This window comes from Papilio xuthus, unplaced genomic scaffold (assembly GCF_000836235.2).
Source record: "Papilio xuthus unplaced genomic scaffold, Pxut_1.1 DF827756.1, whole genome shotgun sequence".
NCBI classification, from domain to species: Eukaryota; Metazoa; Arthropoda; class Insecta; order Lepidoptera; family Papilionidae; genus Papilio; species Papilio xuthus.
The window spans coordinates 2,842,544-2,866,374 of NW_013530893.1; the positions used below are offsets into that span (position 1 = coordinate 2,842,544).

At 34.7% G+C, this 23,831-nt stretch overlaps 1 protein-coding gene across 1 annotated transcript; it reads right to left on the reverse strand.

The window, feature by feature from the left end:
* Positions 1 to 2,063: 2,063 nt before the first annotated feature.
* On the reverse strand, positions 2,064 to 22,395 carry LOC106116184 (muscle segmentation homeobox). The gene is made up of 3 exons (XM_013309933.1): positions 21,435 to 22,395; positions 3,083 to 3,270; positions 2,064 to 2,866 (listed from the first exon to the last, which is right to left on the reverse strand). The coding sequence occupies exons 1-3, from the start codon at positions 21,817 to 21,819 to the stop codon at positions 2,618 to 2,620; spliced, it is 822 nt and encodes a 273-aa protein (XP_013165387.1). The 5' UTR covers positions 21,820 to 22,395; the 3' UTR covers positions 2,064 to 2,617.
* Positions 22,396 to 23,831: the final 1,436 nt, after the last annotated feature.

Here is a 23,831-nt window from a genome sequence, read left to right on the forward strand (position 1 = left end):
GTAAAGATAAGATTATTATCGATTCTTTTCATACCTTCGTTATTTACTTACTAGCTGTCGATTGAAATTCCATTCTCGCGGAATCAAAAAAAAAACTTAATTTGTAGCTTATGTGTTCTTTCAGGCTATGTTTTAAATCAATGCCTAATTTCAGCGAGGTTTATGCAGCCCATATCTGAGAAGAAATTCAAAGATATGTGTGAAGCCAACCAACCCGCACTTGGCGAGCGTGGTTGACTATGGCCTAATCACCCTTAACTTAGGGTAGGCTCCGACCCCCTCGGTGGGGACATACAGTGAGGTGATGATGATTATGCAGCCGTTCTGGACACACCTTCTAACCAACTTCCATCCATCCATCTAAACATTCGCATTTATAACATTAGTAAGATATTAGAAAGATATTTCATATTAAAGTTTCTGCATTCTAAATTAAAAATAAATAAAGTTGTGTTGAACATGCGGAAACATATGTCGCTAATTCAATGAATTAATCATTAAACTTTATAAATTAAACGTGACAAGTGGTCAATGTCAAACTGTCAAGGTAATGTTGCAAATATTTCAGTTAGAATGAATTTTATTTATCGGTTATTAATTACCTAGCGACTTGGTTGGTTGAATTAAAAAAAACCTTATTAGTAGCCTTTGTGTTCTTTCAGGCTATGTTCTGTATATATGACAAATTTCAGCGAGATCTACGCAGCCTTTCTGGCGATAACTTCTAAGAAACATCCATCCTATTCATCAATCCATCGATTCATACGGCCTGTTAAATTAAAATTAAAAACAAATCAAAATCTTTGTTTTAAATTGCATCTATTAGATGGCGCTATTTCATGCATTAGAGCCTGTAAGTCCGGTTGCATTTTTTTTAATTTTACAGTTAGGTTATGTTGGTTGTGCCTGACAAATCAAAAAACAGGATTTTTTTTATAAGAGAAGGGGGCAAACGAGCAGCGGGAACACCGAGGTGTTCATCTACGCCCATGGACAACGGCCGGCCTTTGAGATGGTAATACGCTCGCTTCTTGAAGGACCCTAAGACGTAGCGGTTTGGGAATACCACCGAGGACAGACGTTTCCACAACGCGGCTGTGCGAGGCAGGAAGTTTCGCGTAAACCCCACCGTTGTAGATTGCCATCCATCGAGATGGTGTGAATGGAACCTGGCGGTCTGTCGTGTCGTCCGATGACGGAACTTGGCTACTATTTTGTTTGCATTTTATGAGTAGTAAAAAAATCAAATGCTTAAATTGATTTATTTTTCAAATATACAGTCTGTCCTTTAAAATTAGATGAATAAAGAAAAAAACAATCTAATTCCAACCAATGCCTACGGTACAGGATGTTACAATTTTCACAAAATTATTGTAATAAAAAATCTATTATATAATAGCTTAATCCACTTATTCTACGCTTACGTATACAATAAATTAAACGACATATTTACATTCACATTCATATGTAATAAAGGAAAAATTTTAATGTGTAAATATATAATATATTGGTTTTATACAAACGCGTATAAGATATTAATTATATATAAATAAAAATAGATAATGCTGAATGCTGAAAACAAAATATAAATAGTGATGTTATTTCTTTTTACAAAAAAAAATGAGATCACCATATGTTTTTCGTTAATTTTTCAACAGTGTAAATTTTGTTCTGGATGTGTCTTTTTGTATGAAAAAATAATAAATGTAAATAAAAATTGTATGATGCAAAAACCAATAAAGTTAAATAAAAAGGCATTGTCGTAATTAATAATAGCTTTTTACGTTTTTTTATTAGAAAAGGTAAAATATTGAGCTATTAATTTTTTATAACAAAAAGGAATTTGTCCGTGTTGAATTAAAAAAAGTTGTAAAAATTAAAAGCAAATAACAGCAAAAAATTTCCTGTTACGCGTTTAAGACGTTAATAAAATTTAATTATTACATTTGTTTTTAATGTATGTCTGTACATTAGACATTTAAAAAAAAAAAAAATTAAACTAAATGAATTTTGCCAAATGCCAAATGTTTTTGTAACTTGCAAAAAAACACCCTTTATTTTTTTTTGAACAGCAATAATTCAGCTAAATTTCTATAGGATAAAATAAGTTTGCAATATTTACAAAAACTTTTTAATCAATTTATAATATCATCCATGGGAAAATATTTTTATAAGAATTGCACATGAATTGAAGGAAAAATGTTTCGTTATTTTTTTTCAAAGACAAATTAACCTTTAAATAGTAGTATCTCTTATTTTTACTCTACATATAGTTGTATACAACGAATAGACATCAAATATAGAGTAGAAATGTCGACTGAAAGTTCTATAAGGTACTCACGTGTTCTTAGTATATGAAGTTTATTTCCATTTGTAATTAAAAATATCTTAAAATGATTTGAAGTATTGTTAGTACCAATTTTCTACTCTATTTTTAATATTACATACTACTAAAAAACGATATTTACTCGTTCTATTGATGTTACAATCACAAAACACTTTAATTATTATACATTCTGACTTATCTGATCTGTGTGATAATTACTTTATGACAATTTTGACATTACATCTAAGATGGCGGATGTGTGAAATGACGCGTACCCGCGCTTTGTTGATGTCAATGAGGTTGTAATGAATTTAGTATGTTCATGTTGATGGCGTGCTGATGTGACGGAGGGCCGCCGAGGAAGCTCAACTGAGGTCTGCTTGCGGCGGCCATTGCTGCGAACAGCGGCGGCGCACCCCCACCACCGAAGAGAGCGAAAGATGGTGGGAGTAGCGGTCTAGCAGATAATCTGAGCTTTTCTATTTCAGCCTCTTGCAAACGTTTCGCTTTGGCCCTTCTATTTTGGAACCAAATTTTTACCTGAAAAATGCAATGTTTAATTTAGAGGTGACTTTTTAAGATAGCTTTAGAATTAGAAACAAAAAGAGGTTATTTCCCCTTTCTATTATTCCCGTCCTCTGCTAAATCTACCTTCCCTTCCCATACCTTTCGTTTAAGATTTAAGATTAGTATGGGTCGAAAGTAATAGAAACCTACTACGAGTTTTAGTAGTAAATAAGTTAAAGTAATTCTCACCTGTGTCTCCGTTAGTCTCAACGATGAGGAGAACTCAGCTCGTTCAGCGATGCTTAAGTACTGTTTGTCTCGGAATTTCTTTTCCAATGCCAGCAGCTGCTGTGTGGTGAACGGTGTGCGCGGTTTACGATTAGGCTTGTGCTTTCGTAGTTGACAACGCACCACTGGAGGACCACTTGGGGCACCCGCTGGAAAAATATTATAATGATAAGGAAAAAGAGGAAGATAATGATTAGAATTTTAACAGTGGTAGAGTCCGCTTTAACATCTTCGCACGAATTGGCCCGGCTCGCCCGGTGAAATACCACGACCACAAAGAAGACAGGCGTGAAGTGGAAGCAATTCCACGTTTCGTCTGATGAGTGTGTGTCCCGGAGGCCTTATTTAGTCCTCTTTCCCTTCCCACCCTTTTTCTTATAAGGAAAGGATGGAAAGTGGAAGTGGATTTTCCGGTTGAGAGGATGGATGGGTAGGGCAAATATTTTCTTTCTGTGCATCCTCTCCTCCGCCAATTAAAGGTAGGCAACGCATATGCAATTGCGTATGTCTATAGGCAACAGTCACTTCGCTATTTCAGCGATTTCAGGTGGCCGCTCGCTCGTTTGCCATCTTATGATATATAAAAAAAAAACTTATTGTTAATTAGTTTACGTATAAGTGTGTACTCAATACTTCTCTTTTTCCTGTAAGATTGATAACTAAAATCTTCCTGACAAATTCTTTACTTCGTACATACGTCAATGGAAAACTTAAAAATCAATACTTTTATGTTTTCTTAGAGAATTTGAACAATATTAAATATAATAATTTAGTGGCTGAACGTCATATATTTAAATTACTGAAATAAAATTATTGATTAGAATAAGAATGTGAACTTAAGGTGGAAACAGATAATTGCTCATTCATACATATTCTGGTGGAGGTGAAACAATGCAGTGTCATTACTTACTTGATTATTTACATATTTTGATTACTCGTTTCATTGTACCCTAACAGGCTAATGACACCTTAGGTTTAAAATGATAGTGACCAAGCTCTTTGGCTATTGTATACTAGCATTACCCGCGACTTCGTTCCCGTGAAACATTACTTTATTTTTCTAAAATAAAATATTTTTTCTAAAATAAACTATATAATTTCAGCAGTCTTCATATTTTACTCCCTTTTTACTTTTTTAATATATATTTTCTATAATTTTTTCGGTCTTTCTCTACCTTTCTAGCCAGCCAATCTCATCATCACCCTGCCCTTAACCCTACGGAGAGCTGACACAGTATGTACTACCCCTCCATACATTTCAGCCGTCATATCTGAATCTACCCCTTCCTACGCATATCCTCTTTCACACAATCCATCCATACTTTCTTTAGTCTTCCTCTACATTTGTAGTCATTCACATTCAATCTCATTACTTTTTTGCTTACATTACCATCCCTCTGCATATCATGTACAAACCACGAAGTCTAGCCAATCATCTTAAACGAAAAATTCTACAGTGTATTTCCTGCCAGACATAATGATATTATAATGACATAAATATACTATGCTTATATATGCAAATATGTTATGCTTTAGACTATGGGTGACCTATGTTTAATTAACATTTTCACCTCTATTAACAAACAAAGTACTGTCTGGTAAAATTTTGTTTCTAAGTATGCACGAATTTAATAAGCATTCAATTAAAATTAGAATCGTTTAAAATGTGTGAATTAATTTCTAAGTAATTTCACGCTGTTTATATTAAAGGTAGATTTACGGAGAGTCTGACGAAACTTTCGGTTAGAGAAAATATCACAAAAAATAATCGCACGTAATATGGATCGTCGGTGGCTCCGGGGTTAAGCACTTGACTTGCAATCTGCGGGGCTAGACAAAGTGCATTCGCTCCGAAGCCCTCATAACAAATTTTATGAATGTATGGAATACACGCGACAATCACTGGACTTATCGAAAATTATTGTCAGTTCTAAAAGAAGAAGCGTCAATAGCGTTCGGATATCCGACCACGAGGTCAATGATTCGAATCCCAACATTCGATTATTGTCGTAAATCATATCCTAGCACAAGTCTAGAGATTAGTACAAGAAATATTAGTACATTAACAAATATCTGCTTATATTAAAAAAACTATTTCCATAGACAATCGATGAGAAAAACTCTTTATATCTGTCATTTGAACAACTTCTGTCCAAAGAAATGCCAAATCAAATATCGAGCATCAATACGTTATTTATAAAACAAATCTTTGAAGTATTTATTTTTAAATCATGCGACAATCGTTCCGTACCGTTCTGATTACATATTATTTAATTTAGAAATGTATTCGTCGTTATTTATATATGAAATATTCACGGTAGTGTGTAGGAGTATCGCTGCGAGTCAATACAATACCCGCAGCCGACAATCCAATAAGGCAAAGGCTGTCCGCACAAATGCCTATCCGTTCGCATGCGAGTGATAAAATACAAACAATTTCAATGGCCCCCACCTGCCGACATATCAATGCGTGCTACCGTACGCTAATGAAGATATAATATCCATCTCTCTAAACGTATTTATTTTTCCCGCGCGCGCCATTTCGTCCGCCATTTTGTGTTGCGATGACAGACCATAAAGGGCTTGTATGTAATGGTGGCCAATTACGGCCGCTGTTTGGGCCGGTTAATAGGATTTAGTTGTCAATGTCTCGATTTAATTGGATTATTGTAATCTCTTCATGTATTGGATAAATTATTTTGTGCAATGTTTTGATCGCTTTTGTATAATAACATGCCATTAGTTTAATTTGTATGTTGCCGTTCTATGATTTAATATTTATTTCAAACTAGCCGCCACCCGCGACTCCGTCCGCGCGGAACGAAAAAAAACTTAATTAGTAACTTATGTTTTTCCAGGTTATGTTCTACACCTATGCCAAACATCCATCCACTCATCGCATTTATAATTAGTTAGAGTAACATTTATCGAGTACGTGTCAAATAGAATTTTTTTATAAAAGAAGGGAAAACGTGGTGGGCTATCACTGAAGTGACCATCGAAGCATATGTAGAGTTAGAATGTACCTAATTATGTGCAGATTTAGAAACAATTTCTCCCTTAACAAGTAGGAAAATATAGAAATATAACGTTTATATTTCTCTCTTAACCAAGATTAATTTTATAATTAAAACGACATGTGGGAAATCATTTTTTTTTCCTGCTAAACAAACGTACCTATTTTAATTTCAACAATAAAACAATTAAGCAAAATATGGCGAAGTCTGTCTATTCATTTATAATTAACCCAACAAAAAAGTTGTTACCTTAAACTGAATAATAACTGCATGGAAAACAATAAAAACGCATTTCCTTATCTGTATTTATATATTTGTCTCTTTCTTAATACCTGACTTGTATATGTCAAAGTGAGACAGAAGAGTCGCCATCTTTGTCTGCCATTACAAGATTTTATGCAATCGATGTTCAGTTTTTATTTTTATTGATCTTTCGAACATAAATAAGATTCTCAGCACGTATACATTTAACTATGGCTATTAGTTAAATAATTTAACACAATTAAACACATAATTGGTAAATGAAGAAACTTGACAGTCTACATTCTTACTTCCAGCAACGACTCACAGATAATATACGATTATTTAACTTTACAAACAAACAGTCATAAAATTCTAATGGAATTTATTAATAACAATTTAAAGTTTTATTGCGCATTTTTCTATTTATTTTTGATGCAGCAAAACGATCCATTACTAATTTTAACTGTCTTGTAATTTATTTGGATTGCTTTTACAATGCTTAACAAAATTTCTACAAATACTAATATTATAAATGCGAGATCATATGTATGGATGGATGTTTGTTATCAGGTCCACCACTCCAAAATTACTATACGAATAAACAGCGGAAGATTACTGTCTGAAATGATACATAGGCTATTATGTCCAGGACGGCGGAACGGATCTCGTTGAAATTTGGCATAAATATAGAAAATAGTCTGGAAGAACACTATGTTATTATGTTTTTTTTTAATTCGTTTTTAGTTTAAAAAATTAAATCTAACTGCATTATTCAAGAGTCGTAACTCATACTAGATCCACACTAAGGATGTCCTATAGTGACTTACTTTTTTTTTTATAAAAATATTAGCAGATTTTTTTGTTATTTAATAATTTTTCTTTTACCATTCCAACTAAGCTCTATGCTTGTGCTAGGATATGGTTTACGACAATAGTTGAATGGCGGGATTCGAACCCACGACCTCGTGATCGGTAATCCGTACCCTTAACCATTAGGTTATTGACGCTTAAAACTAACTAACTCTGAGTGTATTAAGTTAATTATTGCGTTTAATTTTATCTAAAAAGATCTCAGTAAAAGATAACTTTTACTATACATTTCTTTAAAGATTTTATCTCTTCAATTAACGTATCTACATGGAACTAATTGAATACCTAATCCATTAATCTGTGTTCTGAGAAGCGTTTCTGAGAGTCGCTGATGCAAAACCAGTGGTCAGTTACCGGAAAATGGCCGAGATCGCCCGTACACTTATAGCATTTTAATGATATACGTTATTCTCTTATCAACATATAAAAACGGTTCAAATAACAGCTATTTATTTTGACATAATATTTTAAAGTAAAAAAATAAATTTAATATTACTTAACAAGACTTTATTAAGGATTGTTAAGATTATATATAAGGGGGTAGACTCGGATATGACGGCTGATAGAGATGTATGGAGGAGAAGTACATACTGTGCCGACCCTCGATAGGGATAAGGGCAGGTTGATGATGATGTTAAGATTCTATAACACAAAATACATGTAGTACTTAATAAAGTGCCCTAAAATAGGTCATTTTAATACGAACTGTCGTATTCATAAGTTGTTCTTCTTAAGTGTACATTTAGATTGAGAAATCTGTACTAAGGGGCTTCCTAAGTGAACGTATTCTAAGTGCAGTAATAAGTCGGCTTTTTAGATAAAATGTGTTGAAAAACCGGGTTCTTATTTAGAAACTAATAGATTATTTTGTACTTATATTATAAATACGAAAGATTAGATAGATGTATGAATGGATGGATGTTAGAAGTCATCTCCAGGACGAATACACGGATCTAGATGAAGTTTCGTGTAAATGGATTAAGCTTATTTAATTTTTTTTCAATTTCGCACGGACGCAGTCGCGGGTTAAAGCTAGTGGTTAATAAAGCTGTAAAATAATTATCTACGTTATGTAAACGAGAATGTAACAAGGGTGTATTTGCATTTGTGTATAGTCAAAGAATTATATTCGCTTCCCATTTAGAATCGAATTTCGTACAGCAAATTGTCACCGTAAGAGCTACAATTAAGGATGAGTGTATATTGCAACGAAAAGTCTTCGACCATATTGCTCTGTGTACAAACGACAAACGGGTAGGAAATAAATGTTCTTAACTATGTTTTGAGTCATCGCCACCATGTAGGCACTTCAAGGGATATCGATACGGTAACTAAGGCTTAAAAACATCGAACATTCACTCTAAACTAATTACTATGCGATTTTACTAATAAGGAATGATCGGTGTGCGGTTGTGAAAAACAAAAGAGCAGCCAACAGGAGCGCTTTCCTTTCTGAAATGGTAATGGATTGTAGCAATTATCATCGTCTGTTAATATTGTAAAAAGTATGTACTACCGTCGTTTATCCACATTGGGGTAAGTTGGAATAGCTAACTAAAAATCTAGAAACCTATGTACTGGTTGATAATAAACAATTAGATTTTAAAAACTTATTTATTTTAAGATAATAAAATTGATTAAAACGTAGTAAAAATTTATAGGTAGTCGTCACGTATTGAGAGAGAAAATTCAAAGTGTGTTCATTTCTGGGCTACGAGTATGTTATCAAAATATTTTTAAGTTAGTTATGTCAATATACTCGTAACAATCTTTAAAACACGTATAGATTTTTATTAGTGATGCATTAAAAATTAACTACGTTGGATGTTACTTGCTTTGAATATCAAGACCCTGTATAAAAGTTTAATTTGGTATGACAATAATGAATTTTTTATTTAAATAAATAGTGAGCATTATGTTGCGACTGGCAACCCTCGAGTATTTGCACAACAATGTAATAGAGCGCTTCTCCAATAGGCGTGTTTCCCTGCAAGCCTGCCTCGGAGTCGAGAGGTCTTACAATTTCACAATTTGTCCAAGCGAGCTTTTTGCGAGCTTCGATAATTGGCGGTCACCTGCGCGGCAACCCGCGGGCATAGCCCGCCAAATACGGAATACGGCCGGTCGCAGTCACTCCGCTTTTTAAGACTATCTGACAAATGTGTAATTATTTATTTAATATCGTCGGACGAGTCGCATTTGGGCACAATTCGCATACCACCGCTACTGTTTTTGTACTCTCAAGAAGCGAGTGTTAAGGATGCTTTAATGTTATGTATGTCAGAGTGCGTGCGCCGTGAGGACCGGTAATTGGGAGTATCGCATCATTAATTATTGAAATTTGCTTAATTAACATTTTCAATTTCGGCAACGACTGTATATTAGTACAAGGGTTGACTTTACTACTTTAATTACATTTTACACTGAGTATGACTCGATTTTTATTGAGGTTATACTCGCTATCGCCCGCGACTCCCTCCTCGCGTAACTAAAAAAGAACTTGATTTTCCAGACTATGTTCAATATCAATGCTAAATTTCATCGAGATCCGTTGACCCTTTCGGGAGATATCATCAAACTAACATCCATCCATCTAAACATTCGCATTTATAATATAAGTAAGAAAAAGGAGTAATACGAATAAAAGCAGAGTGACCGCGTAATATTTTGGTCAACGCGTAACACAATATGGTCTGACTAGTCACTTAGTCAGTAGGCAGATCTCCCGCAAGATGGACCTATGATCTGGTCAATATTCCGGGAGTATCCTGGATGGCACAGGACAACCGTGGCGATTTTTGAGGGAGGCCTATGCGCAGCAGTGGGCGTCATACGACTAAAAGAAGAAGAATGCACTTAATGACAATTAAATTTGTAGTACTTGGAACTTTATAATTCTAATTTAGCGGAGTTTTGTTCTAGAAAAGTGTACTTTAATTACTGGGATAAATATTGGTATGACCTAAATTTTTGCATTGAATGCAACATGAAATGTTAGACATACGAGACGTACAAAAACTTGACGTATAAAGGTAGAAATTCCCCACGAGAAAGAGACACCAGATGATTTTATTGAATAGATAGTGAGATAAGTATAGGTAAAGAAATAAAAACATTAATTAATGGTAATTTCGACCTAGTTATTGCATCTGAATATGACGAAAACAAAATGAATAAGCAAATATTTTTAAAGATACTTAATGAAATTATTAACTCTCTGTCTACTATAAAGAAAGCCATTATCTGTGCTACTTTGAAAAAGGTTTAATGTAAGCCTTTCCCTTGATCTTTACCAAAGGACATTATTCGATATCTCTTCGAACATAAATATTTTAGAAAATACTAAAGCTAAACTAATCATAGTAACTACTAAAGTAATCGTAATTGGTCAAAACTGTGTATTTTGACAAAGATGATATACCTTGTCTTGCCTTGTATGTATGTTATTACGTTTTATAGTAAATTGTAGCCTGAAAAAATATAAATTGTAGCCTAATTAATTAATATATACGTATAAAGAATACCTGAATGTCATCTGTATTAATATTATGAAGAGTCAAGATTGTTTGTTTGTTTGTATTGAATAGGCTCCGAAATTATTGAACCGATTTCTTACACTATTTGGGCAGCTATACTATCCCCGAGTGTCATCATCATCAGCTCACTATACGTCACCACCGAGGGGCTTGGAGCCTACCCTAAGTTAGCGGTGACTAGGCCATAGTCCACCACGCTGGCCAAGTGCGGGTTGGTTGACTTCACATATCTTTGTATTTCTTCTCAGATATGTTGCAGGTTGCATCACGATGTTTTCCTTCACCGTAAGAACGTCGGATAAATGTACATATGTAAATCGGAAATCGAAAAACACATTGGTACATGGCGAGATTAGCACCCAGGACCTGTAGATTGCAAGTCAAGTGCTTGACCGCTGAGCAACCGACGCTCATTACACACGAGTGACATTGGCAATACCTATTACGAGATTTTTTTTAATTTTGCGCAGACTTAGTCGTAACTGCTAGTAGATAATTTATTGGTTTAGATAATAATCCATTGGATTTTTGGTCATTAAATCAACCATTAGTACTTAAATTAAATGATTAATTAAACAATTTACTATCTAAGCTGTAATTGCAGCGAGTGACACAGATATACGGCTGTGTCGACGCGAGAAAGATTTCTCTCCGATAGTCGATAGTGCAATCAAAATGTCGTTTAATCTATATGTGGTAAGATTGAGCTGAAAGTTGCACGAATGCCTCTACTCAATCAGGCGGAATTAATTGGCGTTCACTTTAACTCACGTGCCGGACGCACCGCACGCACGGCGCGCAATGGATTTTAGTATGTTTTTTATATTTGACAACGCTGCGTCCATTATCCGTACCACCCGCATCTAAAGACGGCATTTATCAACAAGCAATCCGTTGCGGGCCGAGGGTGCAGTGCATACGGCACGCGTCACCGGTCGTATATACGTGAGTGTTTAGCCGTGTTTATATATCATTTAACCGATTTATTATACTAATGAGATTTGTTTCAAATATAAAATTTTATCGAAAAAATGTCACAGCAACATACAAACTTGCTGTAGTTCTTATGCTGATAATTTGCTGTACGATCTTAAGTGGGTTGGGTATTTATTTCTTTGACTGTATGTATATAAAAATGTTTACAACTTCAACGCAAGTTTTTTAATTAGTGTTATAGTGTAGTTAAACGTTTATTTAATGTATCGTAACATAACTCTATATAAATTTAATCCGAGTTACACCCACTTGTATTAATTGGTCCCACATATAGTTACGGTATTTGATTTCCTTTCCATACGCCGGATGTCATATTGGCAATCTATTAGAGAGTTGATTCTAATACAAGGCTTTACTGTAATGTCACTCATGTGACTATTTTTTTTAATTTTTAACGACTGAATCAAGAAGAAATATTGGCACGTATATAAGTTTTTAGTGCGTCAGAGACTCAGGGGTTAAGCACTTGATTTGTAATCTGCAGGTCCTGGGTTCGAATTCCGTCATATACCAATGTGTTTTTCAATTTTCGATTTACATATGTACATTTATCCGACGTTCTCACGGTGAAGGAAACATCGTGATGCAATTCAAAGATATGTGTGAAGTCAACAACACATAGGCTACTAATTAGGTTTTTTTTTAATCTGGCGCGGACAGAGTCGTATGCGACAGCTAGTATTTAATATAATAGAAATTGCTTAAATTAATACAGATGTAATTTTCCAAATGTTTATTATATTTGCAAATGATATCCGTAATTGCAATATCTCCAGTTAATATGGCTCCTGTTTCGTTGCAATTCGTCGGAATTGTTAATTGGAAACGGTCGAATCATGATCGTATATGGACATTACCAGTTTAAACTGGAAATTGCTTGTATCTTACAAGTATTGGATTACCATTTAAGATAGATGTCTTCCTTTTTATTTCTATTGCAGAATTAATTAAGAAACGTTTACTTAATGTTGATCTGGTTTTGATTTTGTACTAAGATAAATTGACGCGATTTTATTCAGAAAAAAAATGTAGTTATCAACCCTGAATGATATTCGATGGTTACCTTTAAGTAGGCCAGGCGTCCGGATAAAGCCGGACATAGGTAGGCTTTTTAATTTCATGTCCGGTCAAAATAAACATTGAACATTCTAAGTTATAATAAGAAAGGCAATCTTACTAATTATAATTATTATAAATGCGAATCTTTGGATGCATGGAAGGATCGATGTTTCTTTTTTTTATATCATAAGGAGGCAAACGAGCAAGCGGCCACCTGAAATCGCTGAAATAGCGAAGTGACCGTTTGCATATGCGTTGCCTACCTTTAATCGACGGAGGAGAGGATGCACAGAAAGAAAATATCTTCCCTTCCCATGCATCCTCTCATCCGGAAAGTCCACTTCCACTACCCATCCTTATAAAAAAAAGGATGGGAAGGGAAAGAGGGCTAAATAAGGCCTCCGGGACGCACACTCATCAGACGAAACGCGGAATTGCTTCCACTTCACGCCTGTCTTCTGTGTGGTCGTGGTATTTCACCGGGCGAGCCGGGCCAATTCGTGCGAAGATGTTAAAGCGGGCTCTACCACTGTTAAAAGGTATCTCGAGAATGGCTGCATAGGTCTTGTTGAAATTTGGAATAGATGTAGATTATAGTCTAGAAGAACACATAGGCTACTAATTATGGTTTTTTATTTCGCCGGATTTGTGGGCGACAGCTAGTATATATATAGGAGAAATATTTGGACGTAGTTACTTAACCTTAGCACCGCCGAGCTTGTAAGATATAAAACTAATTAATGATCAGTTTGTGAACAATTTCACATGCAATTAATACACTCATTATATCACACAGCTGTATTTCATTGCGGGAGTTATTTAAAATGACATTTGGTATTTCTTCAACACCATAATGGGTGATGTTGTCGACTAAAATCCATAATTATATCGGCTTTCGCGTTGCTCGGGTATTTTTAATTACGATTAATTAAATCTTATTTATTGCGTACACTTTGATTTTTTTGCAATTATATAAAGGAAGAGATGACAGATGGTTTTAACGGGTGTCGTAAACAAAAAAACATGAATGAACATTTCATTAGAGTTTCCGATGAATGGACAGCTATGAATGAAAAAGAGAAAAAAGGTATGAGATCCTTTTCCTTGGATATTCCCTTTATTAATGAGAGTATCCATTAAACGTTTAGAAATGTGTAACGGACGCGGGAATCGCTAGCTTTTTTCAAGATGGCTGCCCTTTTCCTTGTTGTTGTTAGACACTAGTTGGTTAGCGACAAATCGTGTTATGGTCTACCTTTTTATAGTATAGTATGTAACAAACAACCATTCGTTCGTAAACACGTAATTTGAATATGAACGGTTTGATAGTTTTTATTTGGTAGTTGTTTTTTTAAGGTTAATTAAATGAGGTGCGACTGAAATTATGCATTAAGAAAAATAAAGGTAGCAAGTGACCATAGTCCAAAATAAGGAGATAATTTAAGAGAGTAGGAAATTATTTAATTTAAGTATGATTGTTTCATTATTGGATTTTTTCTCACCTTTCTTAGACTTTCACGAATATTTCAAGACCAAGATAAAATAATTCCTTTCAGCCGTTCTCTGGTTTTAGCGAGACTAACGAACTCATATACATAGAGATTAATAATGTTTTTATTACACTAAATTAACTAGATTTTTTCAACTAAATATTGTGGTTAATTTTTGCGCAAACTTATGTACGTGTTTTAAAGGCGATCCTTTTTAAATTTCAAACAGGGAAATTGCAGATCAATTTAGTTTTTAATGTACATTTCCACTAAAGCATACCTTAAGTGGTAACCTATCAAGCGAGACGCCATTTCGATTTCTTTAATTACTCGGAATATTTTTTCCCGTGTAGGCTTGAGACATGTGATCACAACGCATGTCGCTTTAACGTATTTCAAATGATTTACGATCTACTTACGATACTGTTTAATTGCTGTTAGTTATAATAGTAACATAATTTTATTCGGCCCGATAAGTGGCGCTAGTATCGCGGATCTGTCAGAGTATATAGAAATCTTTTCGCTGTTAATCTAAATTGCTGAAAAATCATGTTGTGAAATAAGTTTTTTTCGAAATATATAGTACAATAAACCTTTCTGGCAGGCGAGAGTGTTATATTTAGAAAACATAGAAAATGACGCGCATGACTGGTTGGAATGAGCTGTCATCGGCTAGAGTCCGAAAAGGTTCTAACAGTATTTTTTTAAATATAAATACCTAAGTTATAGTATTTCCTTGTTTTGTTCTATTAATTTTATTACAAGACCGAATGTCGATAGTTCACACTTGTTTGTCATGCGCGTCCTGTACGAAACTATGATAACATTAACCCTCATACAAAATTAATTTGGTACTTCATAGGCGTCATTTTTCAATCTAATCTATCTTAGTCATAATGTAACAATATGGTTTAATCGGACGCTCTAGTCTCAGAAAGCCACGGTTAGTTTATGTTAAGAGTGGTGACTTAATATTACGTAAATGGATTATTCATTAAACTTGGACCTGCATAATATGTTTAATTTTATATACATACACTTAGTGAGGTCATTGCTTAAATAAATGCATATTTTACATAACAATGTTGGTTGAAAATTAAATTAATTGAAGGTACAATCATGGCGGTTTGTTTTCTATACATTTTCGTGAAATGTCACATGAAGCTTACAATTTATAAGATGGAAAATGATAATGAAAAATAAATTTAATTCTTTGATGGTACAGTAGTCGTAATTCGCAGTGTTCCACCTTAAAAGCGTTAATCGCTTGAACGTAATGTAAATATTGGAAGAAAAAAAGACAGTAAATGTTTGTCAAAATTATCGCCAAACAAAACTGCTGTGATTTTGAAAATTAGGGAAAAATCTGTATAGCTGTGTCCAAGCAAGGATGTTTTGATTTCGAAGATTTACGTTGCCTTGTGTACGAAGGGCCTTAGTTGCGATGGGCGAGGAATCTCTTTGAATTTCGAGATACTGCAAACGTCCTCGACTGTACATTGTTTAATCCACGACCGATACGAGTCGTCTCCTCTGGCCTTCAATCAAATAATTGACACAAATGTGGTATCGTCACGCTCGCAGCCGATTCGATTTCATTATCGATTATTAAGAAAGTAAATTAATTAAAGTGTATCGTAAACGTGGACGTATTAAATCGATTACAAAATGTTGCTCGAATAGAAAATCGTTGCAATCACCATTAGACTTTAAAAATTATCGCTTATTATTTTGTATCCGTAACATTTTAGTCTCGCAATTTCATTCTTTAAAACAAAAGTAAGAAAAAAAATCATTTATAACTAGCAGTTGCCAGCGGCTTCGTCCTCCAAATTAAAACTTCGTACATAATATAGCTTTCCAACAGTGAAAGAATTTTTCAAATCAGTTTATTAGTTTCGGAGCATATTTAATGCAAAGAAACAAATAAATCTTACCTCTGCATAATGTTCATATCATCAGCTCACTATACGCCCCCACCGAGGGGCTCGGAGCCTACCCTAAGTTAAGGGTGATTAGGCCATAGTCAACCACGCTGGCCAAGTGCGGGTTGGTTGACTTCACACATATCTTTGAATTTCTTCTCAGATATGTGCAGGTTGCATCACGATGTTTTCCTTCACCGTAAGAACGTCGGATAAATGTACATATGTAAATCGGAAATCGAAAAACACATAGGTACATGGCGGGATTCGAACCCAGGACCTGCAGATTGCAAGTCAAGTGCTTGACCACTGAGCCACCGAAGTCTTTTTAATAATTGCATAATATTAGTATAGATAAATTTAGATTTCTATGTGTTACTATAATACATACATATTTTTTGTTATACGAGCGTAACAATTAATAAGAGTACATTTCAAAACCAACTGAAAAACTCCGAGTCTGTTAGGTCCATCCCTGCACACGTTGAGTTTTAAAGTATATTTTCTATTTGGCAATAATTTTTTTTAATAAGCACGTACATTTTTAATCTAAATTGACCTGATTACATTTGTAAGTAAGAATTTATAAAATCTATTCATCAATTTAATGATATGATTTAAATAAAATTTAAACTGCAGTGCGATGAAAAATTGTGCCGTCAAATATCGATGAACTAGAGACTAGTGGAGTGGCATATGTCAACGGTTGTTTTTGCCACCATTATGGTGGTATCATTTTTCTTGTCATATAGATCATTAAGAGAATATGGTAAAATAATTCGGTGGTTCAGTTTGGAGCGCAGCGTGAAGGAAACCGAATTATTTAAGTAGCGTTGATTGATGGTAACGTTTCATGACAGGTTGTTGATGTCTCTAAAAATAAAATTATACTTTATTGATTTCTAGTCCTTTTTCTGTCCAGTCTAACCAGGAATACAAAATGACAAAAGACGTCGCCAAATTGTAAAAAAAACGTAAGTTTCATCGTCTAGAAGAAAAGGAAGCGATTGTGGCGCCACCATGTCAGATTATTTTTAGTCTTTTAAAGATAATCTTAAGTATGTAGACAGCCTAAATTACAATTTGTGTCTATTGCTTGTAGGTCTGTGTAATATTGGTTTATTTCTGTGTATATAACTTAAAAAGTTTATGCAAAAAATCGTGTATAATTTACAAAAGTGTAACAATGTAAAATATATTTTTTCATCCAAACACAAAATTCACAAAATCGAAAATCGGATTCAATTTTGAATTTCGAACTTCTGCAACTGCAAAATCTATGGTTATATAAAATTATGATCATATTAGCTGTCGCCTACGACTCAATCCGCTCGGTAATAAAAAAAATCTAATTAGTAGTTCTACACCAGTCTTTCACAAAGTGTGCGATAACGCCCCCTTGTGGGCGCTGCAGGTCTCAAGTTGTGGGTTATAGTAAAAGTTTCGTTTAGAATTCTCCGTTACTATAAATATATAGGTCACAGTAATTAATTAACTTAATTTGAAGTTATAGTGGTATAAAAATATGTGAAAATATTGGGGGCGCTAAAAAAAATATTTATTCTCAAAGTGGGCACTAGACAAAATAAGTTTGGGAACGTGTTCTACACCTAAGCCAAATTTTAGTTGAATCCGTATTTCCGTTCTCGAAATACCTTCAAAGATACGCATTTATAAAATTAGTATTATTCATGCAAAGAGGTCTTTAAATACTCATTTAACAATTGCTATTTAGTTTAATTGAATCTAAATAATTATTGCAGACAAGGTAGGGAAAAATGAAAAAAACAACTTGCATACGTTTACAAAGTGAAGAATACCTTTGTATGCTAATGAATGTTAGATCAAAGGTATTCTAAAATTAAATTTAATTTAAAACAAAAATTGTATACAATACAAGAATTAACCTTTGACGTGCCTGTAATTCATCCAAATGAATTACATAATTTATTTTATAATAATATGACCTTCACCTTGTCTTAATTTCCGTTCCCAAATGACTTTTACAAAACTGTATCGCTATCTCAGTTTATCCAAAGAGTTTGAGAGGGATGGCAATAACATTGAATTCTAATTCTAACTTAATCACGTAAAATTTTTGATTCACCCTTACTTACGTTTTAATTCCTTACGAATTTATAAATATTGATGAAATGGCACCTTTAATTGTACAGTTGGTAGATTACAATATCGCTAATAAGATTATAAACTACCGAATTTACCAATCTGATGGTAACATGAATGTATGAGAACGTTCGGAGATAGAGTTAAAAAGATCGCGGACTCTTGATAGTCTCTGATCTGTTGACCTTACGGATCTGATCTGACTATGGGACAATTTCAATTAATTCTACTTTAGCTAGTGGAATTACTAAATAAAGCTATCATAGGAATTGGTTAAAGTTGAACTTTGACTATATAAGTACTTAGTTTACTTACTAAATATAGTCTTTTCGTTATGTTTATCTAGAGTTAACAGTGATTAACGCCAGCGAAACAAGAAGTGAATTGACAGAGGGGAAATATTCTCTGTCCGTGCGTTCCCTTCTCCGTCGATTAAAGATAGGCAACGCATCTGTAGTTACGAATATCTATTATCAGCGATCACTTCGCTATTTCGGCGAATCCAGGTGGCCACTGGCTCGTTTGCCACCAAATAATATAACTTGACCGGTGCAATACCATCACATACAAGACAGTCGTCAAGTGGAAATAATTCCGAGTTTCGTCTGATGAGTTTGTTTGCCGGAGACGACCTCTTCTCCCTACCCTATTTAAATACGGGGAGTGGGGAGAGTTGCAAGATGTATTTTGTGTGTTTTTAATGACTTTATAACATTTAAATGAAGCCTACATAACTCAGGGATAATGTGACATTTTAATGGAAAAGAATTTTTGAAATTAATTAGATTTTAAATTCATCTTACTAATATTATAAAAGCGAATGTTTAGATGTTATTTATTTGAAGGTATCTCCGGAACAACTTAGCGGATCTTGATGAAATTTGGCATACATGTAGAACACAGCCTGAAAGAAAACATAGGCTATTTTTTTTTTTATTTTTTGCGGATGGAGTGACGGGTGACTTTTATTGTAAACATACAAAAATATAAATCTTTCTTCTTTATAATAGTTTAGTTGAATAAATATCATTTGTTCTTTTGTAATGTATGTAGTCATTTCTGAATTTTAAATGGCTGCCTAGTGTTTCGGCGTAAGCAAATGTAATAGGTCTTTTAAATAGCGGGCGGCATCTTTGTCGTAACAAAATTGCAAATTAAGTCGTGATATGGCATTAAGATAAGTCACTGAGATACATTCGAATGATAAACGTGAAAGATGTTTCTCAACAAGTTGTGTTTTATACTTATACATATTTTACTAATGTAACTTGTTGACACATCGTTTCCGTTTATAATAGTTTATTATACATCCATATTTCTATATTTACATATAGTCTTAATCTATGATATAAAATAAAATATTAAAAAAAAACGAATAATTCACTAAAATATGTTATTAAAAGGAGTCCCTTTAGGCAAGGCATAGAGGTTTAGGCTCTAGGTTTCCGTTTTATTTAAATATTAAATATCGCCCGTGACTCCGTCCGCGCCGAAATAAAAAAACTCTAAGTTGCCTACGTGTTCTTCCAGACTATATTCTATATGTATGCCAAATTTCATTAAAATCCGTTGAATTGTTCCATTGATACCTTCAACCATTTATCTAAACTAATTTATAATATTAGTAAGATACATTTTTCTCGTATCTTAAAAAAGGGGGAAGCGATTTTTTTTTAATTTTAAAAGGGGCGAAATAGCAATGTGACTAAAGTCACAGATATATGGACATCGGAAGCCGTAAATGCGTTGCTGGCCTTTGAGGAAGATGCACGATTACTTCTAGAAGGAACCTTGGTTCAGACTTGTCTCAGGGGCTTAGAATTATCACTGACGAAAGATTGTACATGTTTATAATCAGATTTATCGTAACCATTTTTTATACTCAACTCTCAAGTTCTAACTTTGTATTTGTGCCACACTAACCGGTAAGTACCACGATACACGCGGCACCGCACCACTCGTGTGGTATCTATCTAACGAATGATTTTCCTTAACCGCTAGCATTTGATGTGAGATGTCAATTAAAGTATAAGGAAGTGGTTAAACAACCTGTTAATTGATCAACGGAAATAACCACGCAAATTACGGACTGATCACGGTTTGACCTAATGTTGGTGTTCAATTAGGGTTTTCAGATTCGTGAGCAAATCTGGTATCGAATAACATAAATAATGTTTACTTATGTGAATTTAAACAAGATTTGAGGAGAGAGGAGAAAGAGAGAGGAGAGAGAGAGAGAGGAGAGAGAGAGAGGAGGATATTTGATATTGAGGATTAAAAAAAACAAACAAAAGACAAGTGATAACAAATGCCTATTTTATTTTTATATTTAATTCTATGCAAATATTTTAATACATTTGGCACCCGCGATTCCGAATCCGCGATTAAAAAAAACTTTATTAGTAGCCTATTTGTTCTTCCAGAATATGTTCTATACCTGTGCTGTTCATAAAGATCCGTTAAGCCGTTCTGGAAATATCTTCTAACGTACATCCATCCATATATTCAAAATTACGCATTTATAATTAGTATAAGTATGAGTATAGAGTAGAATTTAAGTTAAATCTAAGTAGAATTTAAGTTATCCATAGTTATAAGCAGAAATTATGTATAATCAACATTTAATATGAATAGATTGTGTTTGAGAGTATTCAACTTAAATGCAGTATCGAGGAAAAAGAGAAGATTGAATATCAAAAAGTATATAAAATATTTCAATGTGACCTATTCAAATTACTTTGACATACTTAATAGTAACAACAGACAGGAAGTATCAAAAACAATGAAAATTGCTTTCCTTTTACCTTCAAATACCTTTTAATCAAATGTTAATCCAATAATTGCTATCATTGCAGTTACAATTTAATTTTGCCTCAATCCTCCACTAATTTGAATCCTTCTTACTACTTGGAGAAATCCTGCCTCTTGTTCTATTACGATATTCAAAGTTAAGTGGCGATTGACTAATTGCAGCATAGTAAGTAAATAGAAAAAGGCTTCGGTATAATGAAAATGAGGGGTTGGTTAAGTAACTACAAAAATTCCATACTCACTGTTTGGGGATCCAGCTCTGAACATTGGGTTCGGTGCCATCCAGGGGAACGCACCGAAGGGCCACGCCGGCGGCGCCGGGCCTTGGTAAAGTCGCGGCAACAGCGGCTGCGGGACAACAACCCCTGTCCTGCTTTCCATTTCCTCTCCATCATTATTACTCTCCCTTTCGTCTCTTTCATCGCCAGCATTGGATTCGACATCTTCGATATCGACGTCACTGTCGTCACTGTCCACCGCACTTTCAGCGTCTACGCTACTCGTGTCTACGGTTTCTTTAGGTGCTTCTGTTCTACTGCCCAGTAGAGAGTCAACACTAAAAGATATCCTTCCTTTTCCGCCGCTGTCCGCGGCTTCGGCCCGATCACATTCGAGCGAAGTCTTCATTTCATCTGCTCGATTGCATCGCACTATTACGCAGCAATCGCGATTAAAAAATTTATAACGTCATTTCTTTTTTATCTATATTTTGAGCTTATTTATGCATCGATAATTTGTTGGAATTTAAAATGGCTACTTTATTCTTAGTTTGTTTATGCAAATTTGTCTAAGTTATTGTCCATAGCGAAGTGTTCGGATGATTGTTTATGACACTTTTTATATCACACTAAATGTCACTTTTAGCACCATTAGTAACACTAGTTGTGTAACAAAATGTCAATATTAAAAGGATTGATTACAGTCTTTAATTTACACAAACAAATTAAAACAATTTTAATGATTAAAATTTCAAATATCGATTCGATTGTCCATTTGTAAATTTATTAGAAGCATGTTCATTGACATGTCTATTATAATTGCAACACTGCGATATCCGTACGCGGTTTCTTATTCACAATTTCAAATATCGAATGTCCGTTTTCAGTTTAAAATCCCGTCGAACAGTTTCCGGTACGTTTTGCGTCGCGAAAGCGTTCAAGTACGGTGTGTCCGCGTAACGATTCGCGCGGGCGCTCGCTGCAAATCGCGCTGGTATTGGGGCGAAGACCGCGCTCCGAGGACCGCCTCTCCCTCAGCGCTGCAGCCGAGGGGGCCGAGAGGGACGCAGCTACCGACCGAGGAATTTTAATAACCGGCGCGGCGAGAACGGGACGACGCTACCACCAGACATGTGTGTAAACGCGATATTGGGTAGGCGGGGTTCGTCGCGCTCAAATTAACTCTCTCACTTTAGTACGCCTTATAGAATACTTAACAATCAATTGATTTATAACCCTATAATATCTGTTTTTAAGGTCGATTTTGGTATGTTTTACAAGAATGGAAGTAACATAAGTGAATTAGAGATCTCGGATTGCAGTCAGCTATTGTGTTGAATGAAAAAGGAGTAAATAGTCGATTGCTGTAGGCGGCGTAGAGGGGACTTTACGATTTAATTATTCGCGAATACGGAGGCATTTTGTAGCGAGCTAATGTCTCATTGTCTCATTAATATCTCGGGCGGGCGCGGGCCGGCCATGTTTGATTTGTTTATGACACGAACGGGCGCGGGGCTGGCGCCGTAGGTGAGAGCGGAGCACGTTTGTCTCTGGTCCGTTTCTGGGCGCATTGTCGCTGTCAACGTGACAGTTTGGAAACGGAGATTCAATGCTGCCGGCGCGGCTGCGTCTCGCCGAGGAATTAATTCCGTTCAATACGGTGTCGGAGGATCTTTCGATACGTTTGCGGATAGTTTGTGGTATAATTTACAGATAGATATTTAGTCTGTTTAGGAATCTAACAATAGAAAATAGTTTTGAAGAGTTTGAGTTCACTTTTACTTGTAAAAAATTATGACACATGGAAACCAAGTCAATCTCGGCAATAGGTATTTTGAGGTCCTTATTCTTAGTTCCGGTACATCTTTGATGTCCACGTATGCAGCAAGCTATCCGTTTTAATAGTAAATTCTACTTGGTCTTAAATGAAATTGGGTAAGCAGAAAAATTATAACATGCGAATCCTGCCTATATATGTGCTGTGTGCACAGAATACTTGTCCCGTCTACATTCAGATATGCTCATCATCAAAGTTGACAAGTTTTTCACGAACTTTTATCTAAATATTAAAAGCTGCGCGAAAAAGTGTTTGCCCGTTAGAACTAAATTTTAGCAAAGCAAGTGTTAGAGATAGGAGAAACAACGATACCTTGGTAACCTTTTGTAGTAAAAAAATCAGTAATAAATGACATACGCGCTTGTCAACTATCAGTTAACAAACCTATTAAGCCGACAAGCCGATAAAAGCACAACAAAAAGAAATTCGGATCGAGTCGTTAGCGTCCCGTCACTTAGCCCACGGTTAATCGCATCAAAACGATATCTCTCATCTCTTTGTTGAGTCACTTCCAATGATATATAAACTTTAAAGCAATCAAAATAGAGTTCAAAATGTAACTAAATTATGAACCCCTCCATTAG